At 48.7% G+C, this 23,840-nt stretch overlaps 1 protein-coding gene across 1 annotated transcript; it reads left to right on the top strand.

The window, feature by feature from the left end:
- The first annotated feature begins 68 nt into the window (after positions 1-68).
- On the top strand, positions 69-23,552 carry RBBP6 (RB binding protein 6, ubiquitin ligase). The gene is made up of 18 exons (XM_061560727.1): positions 69-1,400; positions 1,748-1,844; positions 4,282-4,312; positions 6,767-6,811; positions 7,103-7,191; positions 7,302-7,398; positions 8,081-8,223; positions 9,415-9,584; positions 10,166-10,269; positions 10,866-11,137; positions 11,842-11,929; positions 12,451-12,523; positions 12,851-12,911; positions 14,757-15,191; positions 16,011-16,109; positions 17,508-18,967; positions 19,040-20,234; positions 21,537-23,552. Exons 1-18 carry the CDS (start codon positions 1,235-1,237, stop codon positions 23,116-23,118), a joined length of 6,207 nt encoding a protein of 2,068 aa, XP_061416711.1. The 5' UTR covers positions 69-1,234; the 3' UTR covers positions 23,119-23,552.
- Positions 23,553-23,840: the final 288 nt, after the last annotated feature.

Raw genomic sequence — 23,840 nt, 5'->3', positions numbered from 1 at the left:
GCCCCGCCCCCTCCCGCTCGCCCCGCCCCGCCCACTCCCCCTGCGTCCCAAGCTCCGGAAACCCCGTCGCCCCCGCGGCCGCCATTTGCTTTTTTTGGCGGCGCCCGCAGTTTGCTTGCGAGCGGCACAATACAATCAGAGAGAACAGAAAATTGTCACCCGAGCGATTCCCGACGTTCGCTTCATCCGTCGCAGGATGTATTGAGTCTCACTCGTTATCGTCGCCGCCGCCGTCGTTGTCGTCCACAAGAAGAAGCGTGAACCGCAAGCACCGGAGCCGGCATGAGGGAGGCGCGGGGTGCGGAGGCCTGCGCTAGGCCGCAAGCCTTGGCCTGGACGACACCGCTTCCGCAGCACGCGGAGAAGTGACCTCTTTCTTATCCTGTTATTATTATTCATAACACTTACCAGTAACTACCATTATAACCACTGCTACAGTGTGAGTGCTTCTTTAGAGCGAGACTACAAGCAGTAAGCCGAGCCCCCGTGCCGCGAATTGGGCCTCTTGAGGCCTCGCGACGTCGGAATCGCGAACCCCCTCAGGGGTGCGTGGGGGTGGTGGAGACTTGAGGGGGTCCCTGAGGGGTCTTGAGAGGGGGTTTGAGTGTAGAGGTGTGAAGAAGGGTGTGCAAGGAGTCTTGAGGGGTTCTATGTAAAAGGGTTGTGTGGCTGGTTGGGTCGGGTACAGTGATCTGTAGGGGTGTGGTGCACAACAATATATCGGGGTGTGCGTAGGGGTCTTCGAGGTGTTAAGGGTTTCTGTGGGCTTGGTGGTACAAGGTGTAGTAGGTATGTGGGGGGTTCAGGTGTGCGAGACTTAGGTTAGGGGTTGTGTGGTTGTAGCAGTCTTGAGGTGAGGGTGTAGGAGGGGGCACATTGGTGTGCGATCGAGGGGTGTGGGGTCCTCACGGGTCTCGTGAGAGCTGTAGGTCTCTCAAGGTTGACGCTGTGCTCAGCATCAGACCGCACATTCACACGCAGCGCCGCTTAACCCGAAGCGGCCCCCACAGCCACGGACTCCCCATCCATCGCCGCGGACACCGCTTTGACCACCGGACTTCCCTTATTCGATCGTTCCTCCCACCAGCGTCCCGAAGACCCCTCGTCTACGAAGAGGCTCGTCGTCTGTCCCAAACCCGTACATTAGGTCCGCAGATCGGCCTGACATAGCCGCTACATCGCACGCACCCGCCCGTCCGACCCTTGCCGCTCTCCCGCCCGCCCACTCGGAGCCATGTCTTGCGTTCACTACAAATTCTCTTCCAAGCTCGACTATGACACGGTCACGTTTGACGGTCTGCACATCTCCCTGGCCGATCTCAAGAAGTCCATCATGGCCCGGGAGAGGCTCAAGGCTGCCGACTGCGACCTGCAGATCACCAACGCACAGAACAAAGAAGGTAATGCCTCAATTCCTCTTAAATGAGGCAGTGACCCCTTTAGAACAGATGGGGCATTCAGACTGGCGATTGGATGTCTCGGTCGGAGCTTGCTTCGCTTCTAATCTGAAAGCTACGGGATCAAATAGTGGGCGAGGGTCCACTGCCATCACTTGGGTTGAAATAATGAATACTACTGAAAAGTCAACCGGTCAATCAGTAGGTTGACTGATCTGTCATGCCATTTGGAATGTGGAATTTGCATCACAATTTAATATTCATTTCAAACCAGGTTCGATGTTTGTTGAGTATTCTCGGACTTTGCAAAATGGTGTTCTGATGCCCCCAAATATCTTTGTTCCCTGCAGAATACACGGAAGACACTGCACTAATCCCCAAAAACTCGTCTGTGATCGTAAAACGCATCCCCATCGGAGGGGTGCGGGCTGTCAACAAGGGTTTTGTGTAAGTAGCGTCCCCAGCACCCCGCGCCACACGCGGACGTGATGCCAAGCAAGGCAAACATGAGTCGTGCCGTTTATACCATGAGAATGACAATACAAAAATAATTTTACTCAACACGTTTGACCAATTATCACAGATCAGTCCATTGCACACTGTTCGTAAAATGTATTACTGACCGTATAAATAAAACCACGTAAGGCAATTAACCAGACGGCCTTCCAGAACAACATTTGTTTAAAGCAGTGGTTCTCAACCCTTTTAGTATAGTGCTCCCCCCCCCCCCCATCAATAGACTCCCGAGACCCAAAAACACTTAAAACCAGAGTACATTAAGGTCACAAGACCATGCTACTGCTCAACGGGGTGCTAATAAATGTGTTTAATTAGCGTGTTTTGTCGCCGTGAATTGGCGCTGACGTTCCCCGCACAGTCTACAGTTCTCCTGCACGGTATCTATGCCGCAGCCTGCGCCCCCATAACGATCGTTTCCGTTACCACTGGGGGAGGGGGATGTTCATCACGGGTTGAGAACGGCTAATTTAAAGTAACGACTTGACAGTTTCCAACTTACCTGGATTTTTTTTTATCAGTCAGGCATTTCGGGTTTCCGGACAAAAAGGCGTTTAATTCAGTGAAAGTTGATGCAATCATCGAAGTTATCAGAAACCAAGACTTCAATATAATATAGAGGTATAGAAATGATCAAAACCGTTTACAAATAATGTACGGTAATCACTCCACTGAGATTGCATGAGGAAAGTAACAAGGAGCTAGCCAGTGAGATATGCTGTCACCAAGGCTATTCACAAAGGCAATACATTTTTGGAAAACTGGATTAGAGAAATAAACTTGGCAATACAAATATTAAAATGTTGGACTCAATATAAATAGCAAAACAAGAGTAACGTACAGTAATAATAAAGAAATTCATTGTTGGAAGGCCACGATTGGAAAAAACACAATATATAGCTAGAGCAATTATTAAAGTGAACCTTGATCAAGGCGAGGAGGAATTTTAATTTATTTACCAATGAAAAAAACATTATTTGTTGACTGAAAATTTTAAAAGTCCTTATGTTAACTGCACTGACAAAATAAAGCTGAATAGTATTACGTAAAAGTATGGGGATTTGTATATTGTGGAATAGCTGTGAATTACACATGTCAAATCAAGCAAAGCAGGTGGGCTTGGGTGCAGGAAACATTGCCAGAAGGGAGTATGACGACTGATGGATGAGACTGGTGACAAAATTCCATCTCAATGAGATTGAGTGATGAGATTAGATCATACAGGAGTGTGATGAATTGACATCGCGAGACCGCAGGGGTTGGTAGTAAACGAACATCTTCATCCAACAATGAATAGACCATGGCTGATAATGATGACTTTAATTACGTTGTGGTCCAGAATGTCCATTGACTTGAATATGACTTATTTGACATAACGAAACAGACACATTCATGATTAATTAATGTCCCCTTTGCGGTGAACACGCATTGATTTTATGCTCTGCGCACGTTGTGTAAATGAGTGTAGACCGAATCCTACGTTATCAGTATGTGGGCACATCTATTGAATTGGCCATTTAATGGCTTGGGTTGTCCCTAATAACACAATCATTTAATTTTCCAGTGTGCGGATGAAGTGTGTTCAAATAACTTCTAGCTACAACCAATTCTCTTTAACTTGAGGCATTGTTGGATGGAACCCGACCTTACTTGCCAACCCTATCTATTATGTAAACACAGTACACTCTCGTAATAAATATAATTACATGGTGCCATTGGGCATGTAACGATTTGCTTCCTTCGTATTTTCATTGCCCATACGTCAGGGTTACGATTAAATTCAATAACAATTTGCCGTTGCGGTACATGTAATCTTTAGTGGTTGCAGGGCTTACGAGACCAAATTACAGCATTACAGCATAAAAGAATAAACCCTATTTGTGTGCTGTATCGTGAATATTTTAAACCCCCTCCAGTCACAAGAGGCTGTCGGGATGTACCACAGTATTAAAAACTAATTGATTCTCAAATTGAACTACAACATTGAAATGCATCTGGTGGGGGGGGGGGGGAATTGTTACCCCACTAGTAGGAACTGCAGTTAAAGCTTTGGTGAGGAGCATTCTATTGACTCCACTGCAGTTAAATTTCAATTATGGGAGCAATGCTACAGTTATGTCACCAGAGTACTCCTGCCCATGATTCATTTTTTTTCCTAACGTAGCTACATTAATAATTGGCGCGTGTCCTCGGGCTTTCATTCACCTGTTTCCACAATGTTTACCCCTCCACCTCTGTTTAGTCTTGGGATGTTGTATTTTCGTGCTTAAATTAATACGTACAATGTGAAGTTGTTGGTATAGGTGTAGAACCGTGCATTCCCTGACTTCCAAGACACATGCTGATTCGATTTTTTTGTGTTTTCTAGAGAGCGATCAGATCCCGGCCCAGCAAAAGCAGTATGTAACCTAAGTATTTTCTATTTCTCTTTACCTCCTTTACCTATACTCACATATAGTCACATGCTTGTGAGAACATCACCCACACTGGGAAGGGGGCTTTCAATATTGTTTTTCCTTTAGGAGTTGAAGACCTGAGTGTGACCCACATTTTCAAATAAATGCTATCATGACATAAGGTTCTGTGTCAACAAAAGCATCTTACAGGACTAATTGTTTTTGTTCTCTCTTAAGACTGCAGTTTATTTTAAGTTGCAATCTTAATGTGATGTATTTATGAGTAATTGCATGAAGATCTAAACATTCCATTTTGATCTTGATGCTGTGCTACCAATGCAGCTTGTGGAATTCCTGTGAGCTGTGTTGTGCAAATACCTGATTTCCTTTGCAAGGGAACCCCTCTGTGTATGTAATCCTGCAGCAGGATACTGAGTACTCTTAATGTTGAATTCCAAGAGCCTAACAGGAGGTTTTTGTGTTGCTTCAAACCATTGGTAAAAAAACAACATGATATGAGATTGCAGTCTATATGGTTTACATGGTGTGGAAAAAGAATAAAGATTATTGAGAGTGGGTTAATACTTGAAAAGTATTCATAGAATTACCCAATGACTATGGCGACTCATTATCTGCCTGCCTGAACCTAGAAGCACTATATCAAACTGACGTTTAATCATAACGAATACAGTCGCATGACATCAAAAGTATGACTTTTACCGATGTGTTCTCTTGCACGGGGATGGGAGGCTGGTGGGAACGTTTTGTGCCGACACCATTCACCTTCATGTGTACCTTGGGCACGTTCTAGCTTTTCGACGAGACGTGGCCTGAATTTGGTAACCTGTACCGTATGTGTTGGGGTGCGTGCTTTTATTTAAATCACAGTATGCACAAAAGTGCCTCGTTTATTTACCTCGCGCATTTTGTTGCCGTGCAAATGTAACGTCCAGTGTTTGCGTTCACGAAGCGCCGAGAATGTTGAGGTGGCTCTCGTGCACGGCGCTCCGCATGAGCCACACCGATCGCCCACAGCTGTTGCCGCGCTGAGACGCGTGCGCGTAGTTCCCCCCCGTCCCATCCGCCTCGTCCAGCCCTGCCGATCGCAGTGCAGTTGTGAGAATGCCGCAGCCGAATGTGCCTCCCCCCTCGCCACTGTATGACTGTTGCTTCATTGCCCGTCGCGGTCAATCACGGGGTAAAAAAAAAACCCGACAGTACTGTGTTGTGTCACATGCAAATAAAGTAATAAAGAGTCGTGGAAGGGTGTCTTTCCTGTTGATTGTCCTTTGCTGAGGCCAGGGCTTGTTTCAAAAAGAAGCTAAAGCTATTCTCGCAATGTTCTCTTGTGAATGGGACCACTCAAAATTGCAGTGTAGGAATTTCAATGGTGAGCATTAGGCGAGCATTTAGTTGAGTGTAGGGACTGAGGCTACCGTCATCATTTGTCATCGCCAGCATTTGTCATGGGCGAACATGTGTCGGTACAGCGGTTGCTGTGGTTGGGGTGACCCCTTCACAATCGTGAGGCTGTGTGCAGTGGATCCCCACTTGTCGCCACCACCTCTGGCACTCGCTGCCTGGTGCTGCGTGGCATCACTCTTCTGTGTGCAGTGACGAAATATTCCTTTGTTGATTGTCGTGTCGTGCTCACACCACGGCTTTGTCGCAAATGCATATACAAGCCCCATAAATATATTTATTAAGAGCGATCTAATTAGCAGTTGCGGCCATCTCTGCTGCTATATTCGCCTAAAAGGTGTATATTGTTATGTTCCAGTGGCACAGATGCCACATGCCTTCAAGTTTTATCAGATAACCTCAATCTAGAAACAAGGATAAAAAGGATCTGCACAAGTCGTAGAATAAGTATACTTGTTCGGCTGTTATTAAATGTAACTGAACTGATGCAGCACAGAGCCATTTGCTAATTTGGATTTTTTGAACAAGGCATTGTTCACGTTACTCCTCAATAGAAGCCTGTTTGTGTCCGCAGCCTTATTTGGGTGAATGAGCGTGTTATGTGTGCCTGTGTGTGTTTTGCTTGATGTCTGAGTGGTGATTCCATGTGTATGCCTTTACGTATGCTCACCTAGCAGAAACAATTGAAGTAATACAGTAATAGCCTTTTATGTAATTTTGAGTGGTACATTATTGGCATTATTGTAAATACAAATACGCTGTGGTTACTGCCTAAATTTAGGCAATGCCGCACGCTTGAAACTGGAAGAGTATAGGGTTGTCCACACAAGACCGAGGTGGGTGTTTTGGCTTCTGTGACTGCATGCCTCGCAAAACCACCACCGGAACTGCAAAACCGAAGGTTGCATTAAAAAAAATGTTGATGTGACGACGGACGCACAAGTCGACTTGGTAGCTCTGCGTGCAGTGACGTCCACAGGGCACTGTGTAATGCAACTGGTAACCGACTCTCACTTTATGCAATTCCTTCAACAGATCGATGATCCTACGTCATCATTGTCGATGGCACGTCTCATTAAGGTACATCCCAAACGCGCAATAGCAGCCTTGTTCGTTACATCACCGGAGTTGCACCGCCACTCGCCACACCCGAAGCTTGTCCAAAACAGCCGCTTTGTTACGGAGTAGGGCGGCCACTGCTAACACACTTTAACCAGCGAGAGCTGGTAGGCATGGCCAATGAGCTAGTTCCTGTGGTGAGCTGGGGTGCCCGGTCAGTGCAGTGCGGTGCCACTGGGTAGCATGTGGCGGATTGTGCCATCCACACCACCACGCCTGCACTAGACACGTGTGTGTTCGGTTGCTCGTCAGACTGCCAACATCGCCGAAGCCAATGCGTCAGAAGAGGACAAAATCAAAGCCGTGATGAACCAGTCTGGCCAGGATTACGATCCCGTGAAGTAAGCGATTGCAAATACGTGTTTACATTTCTCACACCTCTCTTTGATTTGTCTCGGGGAATGTGTCGAGTGGCCGGCTGTGTTTGAAACGATTCTGTCTCCACAAACAGCTACGTGAAGAAGTCGCTAGGCCCTCCGCCATCCTCCTATACTTGCTACCGGTGTTTGAAGCCAGGCCACTACATCAAGAATTGCCCGCTGAACGCGGTATGTGATGGCGTGGCAGCGCTAGGTCTGATGAACCTGAGTTTGGTTTTTGTCATCAACATAATGCTTTAACCTTTTGGACATCAATATAATGCTCTAACCTTGCAAAGCAAATGCACGAATGTGTCTTTTTTACAGATTAGAAGAGTGTTTTTTTACAGGATTCTATGTTGAAATTAACGATGATTTATCTTGGTCTGCTGTTCAGTCAGATGAGTGGTGACCTACAAGTGTAGCAGCAAATGTGACTTAGTGGGAGCCATCTTTTGTACTATTTGACTTTATTGATATGTTGGCAAAAAGGCAGTTGGTAGCCATATTTTATAGAAACTGTTATGCTCCTTTTCATGTCGTTATTTTCGGATATTCCAACAATTAAATTAAAATGGGTGTCCGCCAACACAATTGACATGCTAGGCACTGAATGTGAAGACTTGAAGTGGGCAATGCATCATATAAATGTTACAGATAATTGCTTAAAATAAATGTATACTAAAGCTTTATATGGATTGAATTATAAAAGTCAGAATTGGGTCCAAATTTATATTGCAATTGAGTTGATTGGAAATTTTTAAATCTGTGTTCTGCTTGAACCACAATGGCAAAACAATCTGTGAATCATATAAAGCCGAGCCGGGATCTAGACAATTCATCGAAACGTGTGTGTACGTGGCGTGTGCAGCAGGAGAAGAGCTATGAATCAGTACCCAGGCTCAAGAAGAGCACCGGCATCCCACTCAGCTTCATGACCGAGGTCAATGACCCCAGTATCAAGGGTGCCATGCTCACCAACACGGGGAAGTACGCCGTGCCCACCATCGACGCGTGAGTGCTGCACAGTCGCGCACATTCACACTCAGGGGTGGCAGGGAGGGTTGGCATCTGTGCAGTGTGGGATTGAAGTATGAGAATCAGTTCCGTACTCCACACGCTGGTATGAATTTGCAGACATGATTACTTGCATTGAAGACCCCATGAATGTGCGATCTGACGGCTTCCTGGTTATGAATATTAGGTTGTGTTTTAGAAGCTATTAATAGCTAGGTAGGGCAGTGCACAGGCTCAAAAATGCAGGGGATGAATGCTTGCCTTGGCGGCTGAGGTGTACACTAAGGCACCTTTATGCTAACATGTAGGCATTGCTTTCCCTGCCAATGAAACGGTACACGGTGCAATATTGTGCGGTGGTGATTCTAGCCATCTAGTGCTGCGGGGTTAGCGTGTCGTTGATTCATCATTGGAAGATTGTCAGTTAAAACCGATTTGGGTGGTGATTTGACTCATTCTCCCGGGGTCAATAAAATGAGCACCATTTTAGGGAGGTCAGCTGTGATAGTTGTGATTAAGGAAGTAAGCTATGTCACCCTTAGAAAGTTATTGAAATTCCACCAATTTTCATACCTTTATAAGTTCTAAATCATCACATGCTGTATAAGTTCTCAATCGTCACAAGCTAATAAAAAAAACATGCAATGTAACTGGTGTTTGGCCAACATCCCATTGCTGAAAATGTATCTGCAAATTACTCCATTGGGATTACGCATTGCAATATTTCACGCTTCTGCAATACACTTGGCAGGACCCTCCTGTAATAGTCCTGAGACTCAAGTCAGGCCTTTCTGGGTTATCAAACAATAATAATTTATCAAGGTAATGAAGCTATAAATTCCGGTTTGAGAAGTTAGATTGGGATACCAAGCTGTTAATTAGTGTACTCCAATTTCCATTTACAATTTTTATACAACATCAAATTGCAGCTGTATCTCAGGATGCTGAAATGCTGTTGGAAATGTAAATTGTTTATATCTTTCAGAGGACAGTGTGAATGAAACTTGGCATAATGATTCGCCACTGAGCTCTTCGATGAAGTATGACAATTTAAGGTTGTGATTCAATCCAAAGTCAATTATTTGTTGTCTTGTGTGTTTTTTCTGTTAATGTAACATACCGTACGCGACTGTAATTTGACTGGTTTAAAAAAGTCATAAATATTCGTGCATGCATTGGGCACTGCAGCCAGGCATACGCTGTGGGGAAGAAGGAGAAGCCCCCGTTTGTCACTGAGCAGTCGTCCTCGTCATCGGATGAGGACCCCATCCCGGACGAGCTGCTCTGCCTCCTATGCAAGGACCTCATGGTGGACGCCGTCGTCATCCCTTGCTGCGGAAACAGCTATTGCGACGATTGTGAGTGGCGGCGCGGTGATCGCACCGCTCCCTTCCAGGCCCCACAGTTACCCCATGGGACAAAATATTTATCGGAACTATTGCAGAGCAGTGCGTTACCCCCCACCGTTTCTAAGAGCTCATGGAAGAACATAATCACAGAACTACTTTTGACATGCATTCAAGTGATCTCTTTACCACACTTCCGTGATGTACATTCCCACGTACCCTACTTCAGGGATAAGTACGTCGTATGGCGGTCAAACTGAAATGTTTAATTCTCAGATCTGGAATTTACTTAATTGAAAGAATATAGATTTTATAAAAATAGATATTAATCAACGGTCAGGCCTGTCATTATAGCACTGTAGTGAAGGCTATTGAGAGAGCACAGCATATGTCCTTCCATCATTATCAAATGGGGGCAAAACATGGACTCTAGGGAGGCAGCTGGTTTCCATTGTTGGCTCATGTTACCAACTCCATGCAGTTCTTGCAGCACGCTCGGGCAACTGGGTGCAAATTCAAACCAGGATCTCGCATCTTTTCCCTCGTAAATGCAGGTAACGCCATCCAGCCTACTGACCATTTTTCCGTTGCAGGTGTTCGCACAGTGCTGCTCGACTCGGAGGATCACACGTGCCCTACATGCCACCAGAGTGACGTCTCGCCCGATGCGCTCATCGCCAACAAAGTATTGCGCCAGGTGAGTGTTGTGTAGGTGCGTTGCAGTACGTGGAGGGCCCTGCTTTGTCTCTGTCGGGAACATAGGTGCTACTGCTGTTCATCTCACCCATAACACCTCGATCTGTCTCATGACCTGCCAGAGTAAGCCTTCGATTATTTTCGTGGCCTCAGTGCAACTAGACTGGCACAATCGCTGCGGTAACGTCACCGGCACTTAGTGGTGAATGGCGACTTGTTATTTTTGTATATGTCGGAGGGCGCCGTGGCAAAGAGAATAATACACTGCTAGGAACCCATCGGCCTGGGTTGGGATCCCAGCCATGACTAATGTCGGTGGTAATAATATCTGAACTGGCCCTTGCACCTCAGCTTGTTTGACTCGACCTTAATTGAGTACCTGGTGCAGTGTGTAAATATGAGCACTGGAGAGCCAAAGGAGACCAGATGTGTTGGCCACATCACTCCCTCGTGCGCTTTGCCAGTCTTCCTAGATGCTCACAAATGGCATTTGCCCCATCAGCCTGTAGGCTTTTTGGGAGATGTTTTTGTGTGTATGGGTATGTATACATGTGTACATACTAATCTGTACGTATGTATGTGAATGTTTACCCTCAGGCCGTCAACAACTTTGGGAATGAAACCGGATACATCCGAAAGATGAGGCGGCCTGGCCTTCAGGGCAAGGGTGCCCAGGCGGCCGTAGCCTCTGCAGCCCCACCAGCCAACCAGACGTCCCAGCCGGGGAGGCTGCCAGCTGGCACAGGGGGATTGCCTTCTTCGGCAGCTCCAGCAACCGTGTCCGTGGCGTCCACCACTGCTGCCGCCAGCAGCAGCAGCAGCGCGTCCTCTGGAGCAGTTGCTGCCAGTGCTATGGACAGCGATAAAACGTGAGTCCTTGGTGTCTTTGAATCTCTAGGCTGTTAGCCCTTGTTCATTGCCATTTATCATAACCAGGTTAAGGAACCCATGTATAGAGGTGTATGCTTGGATTTATTACTTCACCTGGTATACAGGAGGTTGTGGGCATGATCCCGACCCTGATGCCTGTATTTTTCGAGTTTGCATGTTCTCCTCATGGTCACGTGTATTTTTTTTCCGGTTCCTCCGGTTTTTCCCTCCACATTCAGAAACATGCTTTTAGACTATTTGGCTGCTCTAAGTTTCTACATGATACGCCACTTTGTTGAGCTATCATTTATGGGCAGGTTGCTTCTGAAAAAGACTATATAGCTCAATGGGCCTTACCTGTTAAAATAAAAATAGTATTTTTTAAATAGTTTTAAATAGGAGCACATTGGTCAGAGAACATACGTAAGTTATATGCATTGTATTTACTGTCAAGTAAAGTGGGCTTGAGTGTGATACGTCACAAGACCAGCACGTGGAAGGTTGTTAATTGAAATGTTGGTTGGGAGTAGACACGGGTCATCGTTTTTTTATGGTCGGTAAATCGAGTACTGCTTTACGAGAAGTTCCAGAGTGGTTGTGCTTTGATGGAGAATAAACCTTGCCATTGAAATGTGGGAATTTACATTTGAGTAGGGAGACTTTCTGTGACTTTGACGTTTCGCGCTTAATTGTTGTGACCCAGCGATGTGGACAGAAGCCGCCTTGGCTCTGCAGCTTCTGCGGGGCCTGCTGCCGCCAACAGCATCTCCCACAATGCATCAGATCGCAAGGTAATAATCTCAGTTATGTTACATGGTACACAGTGACAAATATTGTTTTATAGTCATCGACATTTAAGTAGTTCACAGCTTTCCATGGAGACCAAAGTGGGTAAATAATGAGGCTCCAGTGAATGTGCAGGTTTGCTAGGGCTCGCATGTTTCTATGGGTTTTCTCTTCAATGGTATCTGGTCTATGTAATTCACATCATCGTACATCCTTCAAAATATGAATGGTGCAGAGTGTTATGTGCACCATGCTACAATCTTAGTCTTCTTTTCAGTTCCAGACTGTGTGACAGAACTTCAGTGCAAAAACTTAGGTAAACCTGTCTTAGCCTTTCCCGATGTCAACCCAGCCATAAATAACCGGTGCAGTGTCTAAACATCAACACTGGAGATGAAAAAGGCGGCTCTGTGTAGACGTTGATGATTACACCATCCTCTTGTATGCTGCGCTGGCATTATAGGTACTAACATGTCCCTGTAGTCTATAAGGCGAAATGAGGGATTACTGTGTGTTCTTTGTACAGTTGCCTATGGTTGTGCACCATGGACCCTCTGGACAGGGACTGACTCGCCATCAAACCATGACGTACACTGCAGGTAAATAGGCCCCGTGTAGTCGTACGGAGCAATGTGACAGTCTCTGTGCCGCTGTGTGTTAATGAATGTTTTTGACAAGCGATTTTAAAACTGAGGGTTTTGTGCTGTAGAGGAGCACAAACACTAATAAAAAAAATTGGCTTGTTCTTGTTTAACCTTGCCTTAAAATAGAGAACACCAGAGTAAATTTGTTATGAACACTGCCTTAAAATAAAAAGGAGGTTGTTTTACTGTCTTATGCAAATGGTCACCGATGTCACTTATTATTAAGGTTCTCACCTGGTATAAATTGAGGAACTGACTGAGTGTAATGTAATCTGTGTTTAGTGCATCACGGCAGACCGGGCATGACCATGTTGGGCTCCGTCCCAGCCCCTTCCAGGCTTGGGTAAGTTTGACTGCATCCCGTACACTGATAAACTAATTGATATTTGTAGAGCGCCTTCACTCAAGGTGCTTGGCATATTTTACAAAATGATGACAGAATGGAATGATGTAGTTGACAGGGGTGTACAATGTTCAAGAATGAGTGACAGCGATAGAGGGTACTTATGGATCCCGAAAGGGCAGAGGAGGAATTTGGAAGGAGTGGAGGACTGAGAGAAGGGGAAGATCATTTTCCAATAAAAGAAGAGGTAAGTTTAAGGAGGAGAACTACTTAATGTACAAAGGAAGTTTATTCTAATGGAGGGGTGTAAGGAGACAGAAGGACTGAAAACAGAATTGGGCACAGGGAGACGGAGGGACAGAGAGAGACAAGATTGTGAACGAAGAGGAAGAGAGGAGGGGACATGGAAGGAGATGAGAGGCGAGAACATGAAGAGATTTAAAGATGAGCGTCAGGTATTTGAAAAGACAGCATTCTAGCAAATGTGGAAGCCAGCTGAGTTGAAAGAGGAGAGTTGAAGTGTGGGAATTAAAGGGGAGCTTGAAAATCACTTATGCAGAAGCATTTTGAATTTTTGTAGGGGAGTGAGGGCAGAGGCAGGGAGACCAAGAAGTCGAGCATTGCAATAGTCCAGATGGCTAAAGATCAGAGAATAAACCAGAAGTTCATCAGCAAAAATTTAAATGAGAGGACGGGTTTTCCTGTTTAACAGATGAAAGCGGCAGATGCGAGCGAGTAGTGGAGATGTTGGTGGAAAAAGTGAGTCGAAGGTAACATCAAAGTTGAGGGCAGAGGAAAGAGGAGTGAAAGAGAGAGGAGGGAAGGAGATGGTTGGGAATGGAGGAGGAGAGCGAGAGGCCGGAAAGAAAAAGATTTTTGGAAGGATTGAGAGAGAGAAAGTAAAGCCCCATTATTATCGAATGGCCGCCAGGCAGGAGGAGATACGAGAGGAAAGGTCAGGGGTAAATTAAGGAAAGGAAAATAAGATGTGGGTATCGTCAGCAAATTGATTATGAGGAAAGCAGAAATATAGTGATTGAAGGAGAGAGGAAGTATGAGAAAAAAAATCTGAGACTTGAGCCAGGAGAGGGCGGGGGGGCAGAGATGCCGGGGTTTCAGAGTGGGGGAAAAAAGTGGGGTAATCAATAGTGTCAAAGGTGTGAAGGAAAGGTCAGGAAGAATGAGAATGCAAGAAAGGCCGGCCTGGAAGGAATTTTCAAGATGGTTCGGTACATTGAGAAGGGCTATTTCAGTGGAACGAAGAGTGCGAAAACTGAACTGAAATTGAAGATGCAGACAATCTGAATAAATGTGGAGTGAGAGCCGGTTATGGATAAGACGTTATAGAATTTTAGATAAGTAAGGCAGATGAAAAATAGGGTGATTATTGCCAGGATTATTAGTCAAGGAAAGGTTTTTTTCCAGAGTGGAAAAATAATAGATTTTAAAGTAGAGGGGAATGCACCTTTGGAAAGGTAGGAGTTAAAAAGGAATACAAGGTAGGGAAGGATAAAGGGGAGGAGTTTGCAAGGAACAAGGGGGCAGGAATGGGGTCAAGGGTGGAAGAGGTAGGCTAAGTTTTGGAAATGACCATGGATAGCTCCAGATGAAGATGTTGGGGTGAAGGCGGAAAGAGGAGGTACCCAGGTGGCGACAAGTTCACGAAGGCTGACAAAGGGAACATGCCAGGGGCTGGGTAGAGCGACGGAGGCTGAGGAGAACGGCCCGCAGAAGGGAAACGGCCAACATTTTGGTGGATTGTTTGTTCTTGTGAGACCTGACGTGCCTTGCAGCGCGCAGCAGCTGAGCATGCCTTGTGTTTCCCGCATGCCCGGACGGTTGCAGGCCTCCGCTGAGGATCGTCCCATCCAACGTTGAGAGGCCCATGTTGCCTCGGATGCCGCAGGCCTCCCTCCCGATGGGTCTCACGCCGCAGACGATGTACCAGCATCTCTTGCCACCCGCACACTACCAACAGCCGCCCCCCATGGCCCTCCCGTCAAATTTGCCGCCACCGCTCGGCTACCCGCACTATCTGCCGCCTGGACAGCACATGGTGCCGCCGGGCTACGTGCTACCTCCGCAGCCTAACGCGCCTTCATACCAGTCGCACGTTCAGGGAATGATGCCCGTGATGCCGCAGTGGGGTACCCCCATGGCGCCGCCACCCCCTGGGCCCCTTGTCGCGCCAGGCACCGTGGTGACGGCCCCCAGCGCCCCAACGCCGCCGATGCTTAGCAAGGAGGAATTCTACCGCGAGCAGCGGCGTCTGCTGGAGGAGTGCGTGTTCACACCTGCTACCATCATCACTCATTTTTTTTCTAAAGACATATCTCGCTATACATCCTTTAAACTGGTAGTAGTGAGTTTAAATATCGATTGTGGGTCAACTCGGCCCAGCACAGTCTCCCTGCTGCGGTTTTAAAAACGAGCGCTGCCTGTGAGGCAGCCACTGTTGGCGTTTTACCCATTTGGAAGAATCGGCCAATTTCCGCTCTGTTTTCTTGAACAGCAGTTCTCAACCTGTGGTCCACGAAACCCCTGGTGGTCTGCGAGGCTACTGCAGGGGGTTCGTGAAAAAGAAAAATGATAACATCCTAGAAGATTGCATTATTACCATTGCACAAGCATAATTTATTTGCTGGCGATACCCAAATCTTATTTTCCTTTTCTTTGTTTACCCCTGACCTTTCATCTCGTATCTCCTGCCTGGCTGCCATCCGATCCTAATGGGGCTTTACTTTCTCTCTCAATTCTTCCAAAATAAAATTTTCTTTCCGGCGTCTCGCTCTCCTCCAACTTTTATTAAATTTACTACATTTTGTTGCCTCGTGAATGGAATTGTGTAAAAAATAAATTTTGGATTATTCCCACTATATGAAAATTATATGTTAATGTTGCATTTAGGCTTACAAAATCGAGCAAGCAATAAAAAAAGAAATATAAACCAGATGGTTACAATCAGTACAGAAACTCAATTATTTGAATATAATTGTAACCTCCGAATCGTTATGAGTCAACATCAATATGGAGGTGAATAATTACATGGCTGCTTATAATGGCCTGATAAATTTCCCATGCGTACGCTCCACTTTCCAGAGAGAAGAAGTCAAAACTGGATGAGATGACCGACGATTTTGCCAAGCAGCTGCTTGAGTACAAGAAGATACAGCGCGACCGGCGTAGGTCACTGTCCAGGTACGGGGCTGATGCCACACTTAATTTCTGCCACGTGCCACTCTTTGGCGGTTTTGCGGTTGCAGGGTGTGTGTTCGGGATGTTACACACAATCGGTCCTTGAGTCCAGACCAGATGTTTCACTTGTCGGTGCTACTTGAGGTGGCAGCATAACCTTATTGCTTCCAATGTCATTGTGGACAACAATAGTGATTCACGATAACATTTTCAAATAAGTGGGTCATCAAATAATCCACTCTTTGCTTTATAAATTAATGAGTGCTGCTAATATTTGGTATCAATTTCTGCTCAGGCCCATGGACTAAATGTAACATCGGTTAATGTCGATTCTTAATCCTCATGATACATGGCTTGAACTCTGCAGATTTAGACATAGGTATATCACATTAGATATTGCATCACGATGAATTCACATCACTGGAGGTTTAATAGATTGAGAAAATGCGATGCAGAAAAATGAGGAAATCTCGTTCGTTGGATTTGTCCTTGGAATTATTTGGTTAGCGATAAAAACGTTAACTGTCCAGCCGCACGAGAAGTTGATGTCACAGCCCGTGATGCATTGTGTCACAGGATGATGTTACGCGTCATGACATGGGGAGGCACGGTGCACGTGACATCATCGCTCTTTGGCTAAAATGTCTTGTCCATTTCGCGGCGTATTTTTCTTCCGCTAAGTTTAAAAAAAAAACTTTTATGATTTGGCTGGTGTTCTTTAACAGTATGTCCCTAATAGCAATCAAAATGTTGTACTTTTTTCTTATGGCAGGATTGAAAAGAAACAGTTGTGAAAGATGTTATAGTTGAAAGCTATTTTTCTCTCAACCAATCCAAGTAGGCAGCCGTAGACTGGATTGCAGCAACACCACCAGGATTTGCATGGAAGGTGCAATCGTCAGTGATATGTTGGATGATTTGGACTTCAGCACAGCGATTCTTTGGCCTTCCATTTGTGGAAGGTGTAAGCGCATCTCCCAAGTTGATCTTTAACTAAAAGTTTAATGTATTTTTACGAGTGCTGTGGTGACCCAATATTACAGATACTGATAGCTCGTTCAGGTTGAAAAGCATAAAAAAAAGATTTGATTTGCAACTTGCGTCTTTAAATCATGACAGTCGTTATAATTCCAAAATTTATGGTCCGGAGATTCTGTGTATGTGAGAAACGGTTTTGGACTAATGCTATCTGAACGTATTGTGTGGCCTTCGCTGAGTACCTGATGTGGTGTGTAGACAGCATGGCGGAGAAAGAGGTGGTGCTGTACTGTGCTGGCCAAACAAACTCGACAAGCAACTCTGTGTCGGAAGGCAGTTATCCTGCAGTGGATTGAAAAGCAGTGCTATGCATGTGCATGAGAATTAATGGGGAATGTGTCTGTTTGTGTGTGTGTGCTGCAGGTCGAGGTCGCGGTCCCGCTCGCGCTCCTACTCACGCTCCTCGTACTCGCGAAGTTCATACTCGCGGTCCCGGTCCCGGTCCCGGGCTCGCTCCCGTTCTCGCTCTCGCTCGCGCTCCCTTAGCCGCTCTCGCTCTCGCTCGCGGTCCCGCTCGCACCGCTCGTACTCTCGCTCGCGCTCCTACTCGCGCTCCCGCTCGCGCTCCCCGGCCTACGGGCGCCGGCGGGGCGGGCGTGCGTACCGCTCTCGCTCGCGGTCCTTCGCCCCGTACCGCTCTCGTTCCCGCTCGCCCCCGCCGCCCCGGCACGGAGCCTACCGCTCCCGATCGCGTTCGCGCTCCATGGGGCCGTCCGGCTTCCGCCCACCACCCATGCTGAGGGGCGGGCCTCCTCGGGGGGGTCCCGTGCGGGGTGAAGTGAGGGGTGATGTGAGGGGAGGGGGCCTCCGAAGAGGAGGGGGTCCACGCGGGGGTCCCCCTCGGGGTGGTTACCGGCGGCCGCCGCCACCGCCGGGGCAGTACGACCGCGCGTACTACGAGCGCTACCATGACTACTACGAGCAGCGTGCGCACGAAGCGCGCAACGAACCCTACAACCGTGAGATGCGCGAGTGGGAGCGAGAGTACCGCGAGTGGTACGAGCAGGTCAAGGACTACTACGGCGAGTCATTCCCGGGCCGCCGCTCAAGATCTCGGTCTCGCTCCCCCCGTACGCCGCCCACCGCTGGTCCTGGCCCCGGCCTGGGTCCGGGGCTGGGTCCGGGCCCCGGTCCAGGGGGCCCGGTGCCACCGGGGGGACCCACTCAGCAGGGCGGGGGTCCTCCAGGGAGCGGCCCCCTGCCACCGGGCGGGAGCGGCGTGGTACCTGGCAGTGGTGGCGGTGGCGCTGTGCATCGCGACCGCTTCCTGGAGCTGCCGGAGCACTACTCGGGGCTTGTGCCGCACAATCAGCTGATCCGGCGTGAGCGATCACCACCATTTCCGCATGGCCGGCGAGGGGACCATGGCCCCGAGGCTGCTGGGCGCATGGGCGCTCTGGGAGGCGGAGGGAGGAGTGGGCCATCCAGCATGATGCGCGGCGGAGTGGGGGGCGGACCGATGCTCCCCGGGCGTGGAGGGGGCGGAATGGGTGGAATGGGCATCCTTGGTCCCATGAGGGGTGGAGTAGGTCTGCCTAGTCACCTTGGTGGGGGGGGCATGGGAGGGAGGGGAGGAGGGGGTGGGGGCAGACTCTTTCACGCAGAGCCGCTCATGTTTCGGGATGGACGTCTTTGCAAGGGCCCGCTGCTCCCCCTGCCCTCCCTCCTGAAGCCGCCGATGGCACCCCCGGGACAGGGAGAGGTGCCCAAGCTAGTCAAACCGCTCATGGAGCCACCCAAAGTCATCAAGCCATTGATGGAAGTGACAGTGCAGGTGGCGCGTGAAAAGTCTGGCATGACTATGATCGGTGGAGGTGGTGGTAGTGGGGGCGGTGGAGGTGGTGGTGGTGGTGGGGGGGGTGGTGGTGGGGGTGGTGGTGGGGGTGGCGGTGGGGGTGGCATCGGATCCAGTGGGGGAAGTGGAGGGGGTGGTGGTGGCATTGGTGGTGGTGGAAATGGCAGTGGAGGAGTTGGTGGCAGCAGTAGCAGCAGCAGCAAAAACAAGAAACATCACAAGCGCCGGAGTGGCCGAGACGGAGAGGGCAGTGGGACCGACGCTGGAGGCGGTGGTGGTGGTGGCGGCGGCGGCAGCGGTGGCAGCAGCAAGCACGGGCGGTTGTTGCGAGGAGACGGCCGCCGCTCAGGAGATGGGCACGGGGACAGCAGGGGTGGTGGTGGTGGATTGCTGCTGGCACCAACCAGCAGAGATGCTACGCCCGTGCGTGATGAACCGATGGACGAACGTAGCTACAAATCATCCTTTGACCGAGATAGAGAACGTGACCGGGAACGTGACCGAGACCGCGAACGGGACCGCGACAGGGACCGCCGGGACAAGCAGCCCAAGTCAAAGTCGGACAAGTCCAAGCGCAAAGTGAGCAGTGAGTCATCGAGGAAAGATCGATCGGGAGCTTCGGGCCAAGACAAGTACTCGGACAGGTCATCTGCCAAACCATTTGACAAGGAGATGGAGAAAGACAAGAACAGCTCTGGCTCGCGGCGGGAGGACACCCATTATAAGAGCGAGAACTCACGGTCGCAGCTGGCGCCAGCTGTGAAGGGGGAGCGCTCCGACACAGGCAAGAAGATGGGAGGGCGTTATGAACGCGAGGGGCAAACAGTGAAGCATAGCTCGGACGATGTGCGCAAGGAGCACCACGCACCCAAGAGCGACAAGACCAAGAGCAGCAAGGACAGTGATAAGAAATCCGGCACTATCACGGAGGATGTGAAGGCAGTGAGGAGCTCGAAGCCCGACGCCAAGGCAGGAGACGGAAAGTCTGAAAAGCGCAAACGTTCACCGGAGGAGAGGAGCGCGTCGTCCAAGGAGGCAGCGGTGGGGGCGGCATGTGGCCCAGGGTTCCAGGGAGGCCCGGAGAAGGCCCGTGGCCCCACTGGGGAGGCAGGTGAAAGGTTGAAGGGCTCTGTTGTTGCTGACGCACCGCAGCCGAAGAAGATCAAGATCAACCGTGACACTGGGCGCAAGCTCTCCAGCTCAGCTGAAGGGGCACCACCGACGGACGGCGCCTCCGAGGGGAAGGAGAAGAACCGCAGCGCCAGGGCAGTGGTGGCGGCGATCGATAAGTCCAGGTAAGCACCATCATGTTCTTTAAAACTTCGAGCGTTTCCCCAACCCAGCACGCCCCAGGGTGGCGCTCATATATGTTGGTCGTTTTATTCTTGTGTAATGTGAATAGTCCATATTCCTGTGGCAAGAGGTTATTTTTGTACGTACGACGACCGCTATTGACTTCCCAAAAAGCAAGTCGTCTCTCACCGACCCTGGAGGGATATGATTGGCTTGAGTCAAGTTGACCAGGGTTTTTGAGCTTATTCTCTTTGTCGTTGGAGCACTTTAACCCAGCTTGGGTTGAACACCGAGGCCATAAACATTACATGATCTAAGTGATGCGGGTGTCTCTTTGTGAAGGGCCATTGCTCAATGGTAGGTGGAGAGAAGTGAACAAGCAAAAGTTGTGGATGGTTAAAAAGTATATTGAGATCAATACAGCATTAATGCTTGTAATTGTCAATATGGCATAATAATTAGGTTGCATGAAATTATTTCAAGAAAAAGAAATACCCCATCTGTCGCAAATTATGAAGCAATACAATGCTGTTTTTGACGTTGGTGTTTCACCCGGCGTATTCAGGTTTTCTCCATGGTAAGTGTTTTAGTTTGACATGGGTTTTTGTTGACTTGTGCTAAGGAGTTACACTGATATAACTTGGAGTGATACATGTTGGTTATTAAAGGGTTTGTAACTACTAATCATTAACTTCATATAACAATTTGAAAACTGTTCATTCAGAAACATTTTTTAAATGTAATTGTTATCAGGCCTCATGTTGTATCCACTGTCTCTATGTTCTATGAAGATGGGCCATTGTGCGAAATGTCGCCTATTATATATTTTCCCTTGTTAGGCAATGTTATTGATGAAAGTTAGTAGTTTTGACATGCAACGATTCACCTTGTGCATTATTATTAGATGAACTGTCACACATCTGCCTCGGTATGATACTCAATTCCTCTTTTGTCGCAAAATACAACAGCTACATAATTTGCATGAACCTTTATGGTTGCCATCAACCAGTTTGATACAATATTGTGAGTTGGAAGTAATTGATTCGCACATGTCCAGTTTGATGCGTTATATTATGACCATAATAACATGTATTTAAAAGCAACTAACTACATTAACATCTTAAGATGCCATACAAGGAAACCATGTGAACAGAAATTGTTACCACAAATACGTTGAAAGTGGATGATGAATGGATAAAGCATTACATTAAGCTGTTCTTCAACGGGCGAGTACATATGCTTGTGTAAATGACTGGTGCTTGTGTGTGCCTGCCCATGCCCACCCATGTGTGAAACTGCAACAGTGGAGACAGCAGCCCGTGCAGGCATGAGGACGTTGCTGCTGCGGCGAGGCGTGTGGTGGTGAAGACGATCGAGGAGTTCAACAACGACACAACAGCGCCAGCGGCCGATGAGATCGTCATGATTCACATCCCGCGTTCTAAGTGGGAGCGTGACGACTGGGAGCCTGACGAGGAGCCGCAGCGCAGGGCCCTCGGTGCCGTGGGCACTGCTGTCCCTGGGCTCAACCAGGGCCGGCCAACAGGGGGGGTGCTGCCCCCGTCGCGAGCGAGCGGGCCTTCCACTGGTGGCCTAAAACCCACCGAAGAGTCCTTGGTGGTAACAGTAGACAGGATTCCTGGGAGTGGTGTGAGGGTTCTTCCCGCCGAGGCCATCAAACAGGAGGTGGACGTAGGTGATTGCAAAGGCACTGAGGGTGGCGAGCGAGTTAGCCAGCCTGGTGGTGTGGATGCAGTACCTGCCCTGCAGGGTGGTAGGGGGTCCAGCGAAGCACTACCTGAGGACCCACAGCAGGACGCGGCCAAGGATGTTGCCGAGAAGCTATCCTCTGGTCACAGAGATGACCATGGGGACTCCAGATCCGGCTCCAAGGAGCTGGAGAGAGAGACTGATAGGATGAAGGTGTCCAGCCATGATGGTCGGGACCGGCAGCCAGAGGGGGTGGTGATAAGTGGCAAGGGCACCGATTTCGGTAATGCGATAGTGACCGATGAGGGGCAGGAAGCTGAGCGGAGGCACGATGTTGGCCAAGTCGACCGAGCCTTACCTCCCCATACGGAAGAGCACGGGGACAACCCTGCCAGGAGCAAGGAACCAGCAGAGCAGGGGAAGAGGATGACGGCACCCGCTGCGGAGAAAGTGGAAGGTGCTGAGGGGAGCAGCAAACTGGGATCGTCCGTGCCAGAAACGACTGAGGGATTGGAGAAGCTGGCGAGGAGGGACAGCGCATCTGCCAATGGGGGGCACAAGGGCAGCCCAGACGGCAAGAGGAGGGCACAGCCAGAGGAGGGGGGCAGGCCCGAGCGCAGTGGGAAGGGCCGGCCGCGAGAGGGGTCGACACAGGAGCTGAGCCGTCTCGACGAGGCCACGTTTGAACCCGATTACAATGAGACGGAGAGCGACAGTAGCTCGGAGAGCGAGGATGGGAGGGGAGGCGGCAGGGATGGGAGCGGTGGGGAGCGCGGGGTCACAGGGGTGCGGCGCAAGCGTAGTGCCAGTCTGGGTGGCGGAGGCAGCCCCAGCTCGGGTAGCCTAACTCAAAAGCGTCGCAAGAAGGAGCGCAAGAAGCACAAGAAGCGCAAGCGAGGCCGCAAACACAAACGGCAGCACGTGGGAACCGACTCGGGCAGTGACCGGAGCCACAAGCACAAACACAAGCGGAAGAAATCAAAGAAAAACAAAGATCGAGAAAAGGAAGACGTAGAAAAGGACAAAAAGGACAAAGACAACAAAGAGAAGGAAAAAGACAACAAAGACAAGGACATCAAGGACAAGGAACGGGACAAGAAGGAAAAGGACACCAGGGAGGAAGTAGAGAAAGCCAAGCGGGAGAAGAGGGAGCGCGAAGAGGCGCAGCCCGTGTGAGCGTCAAACCGTCGTCCTTTGCACTGTAAATATTTTTTTTTGCGTTTGGGAGGCGCGGAAATGCACAGTACCGTGCAGTCAATGTCGGATATCTACGCTTGAGTCAAGTGGCCACGGTTGTGTAGATTGAGAAAATTGGCACCCCTCTTTGCGTTGTTGTAAGGCTGTTTTCTTTAGGTTTTTAAAATAAATTTCACTTCCCCCATGTGCGTTCAAAATAATAATCTTAATTTGCGAAGTATTGCGGCAGTCTCATCTGAGGGCATTTAATCCGTTTCGGTTGCCCCTTGCGTGTAATGCGCGTTACTAGTGGGTCAGAATTATTGACCACCACCTCTACCCTGGGCTCTTTGTGTGCTCATTTACTGTAGGTGGTGGAGTCTGTGCTGTAATTGCTGCGATTTCCCAATAAAGTGAGAGATTTTTATTTTGCACCTCACCTGTAGCCCTGCTTTGTTTTGCGTTGTTGGCAATGTCTGCTGGTCTGGTTGATTTAGTCTTATTGTCACATCACCCATTTGGTACCAGCACAGATACCACGAGAGAACTATTAAGCATCTGTTTAGTGACCACTCACTTTCATGGAGATCTGTTGGCTAACAACCTGCATTAACTTTTATTTGAGATCCGATAGCTGAAGCAACCTCAATTCACGTTCTTCCATATCAGCTAAAGCGATCTCCATTAACTCGAATAGATGTGTTTTGCAAAGCAACATCCAT

Source organism: Lethenteron reissneri, chromosome 26 (genome assembly GCF_015708825.2).
Source record: "Lethenteron reissneri isolate LAM-NWPU_2019-01 chromosome 26, ASM1570882v1, whole genome shotgun sequence".
Lineage (NCBI taxonomy): Eukaryota > Metazoa > Chordata > Hyperoartia > Petromyzontiformes > Petromyzontidae > Lethenteron > Lethenteron reissneri.
Note: the sequence above shows the minus strand (reverse complement) of the source record. Positions and strands in the feature narration are given on the sequence as shown.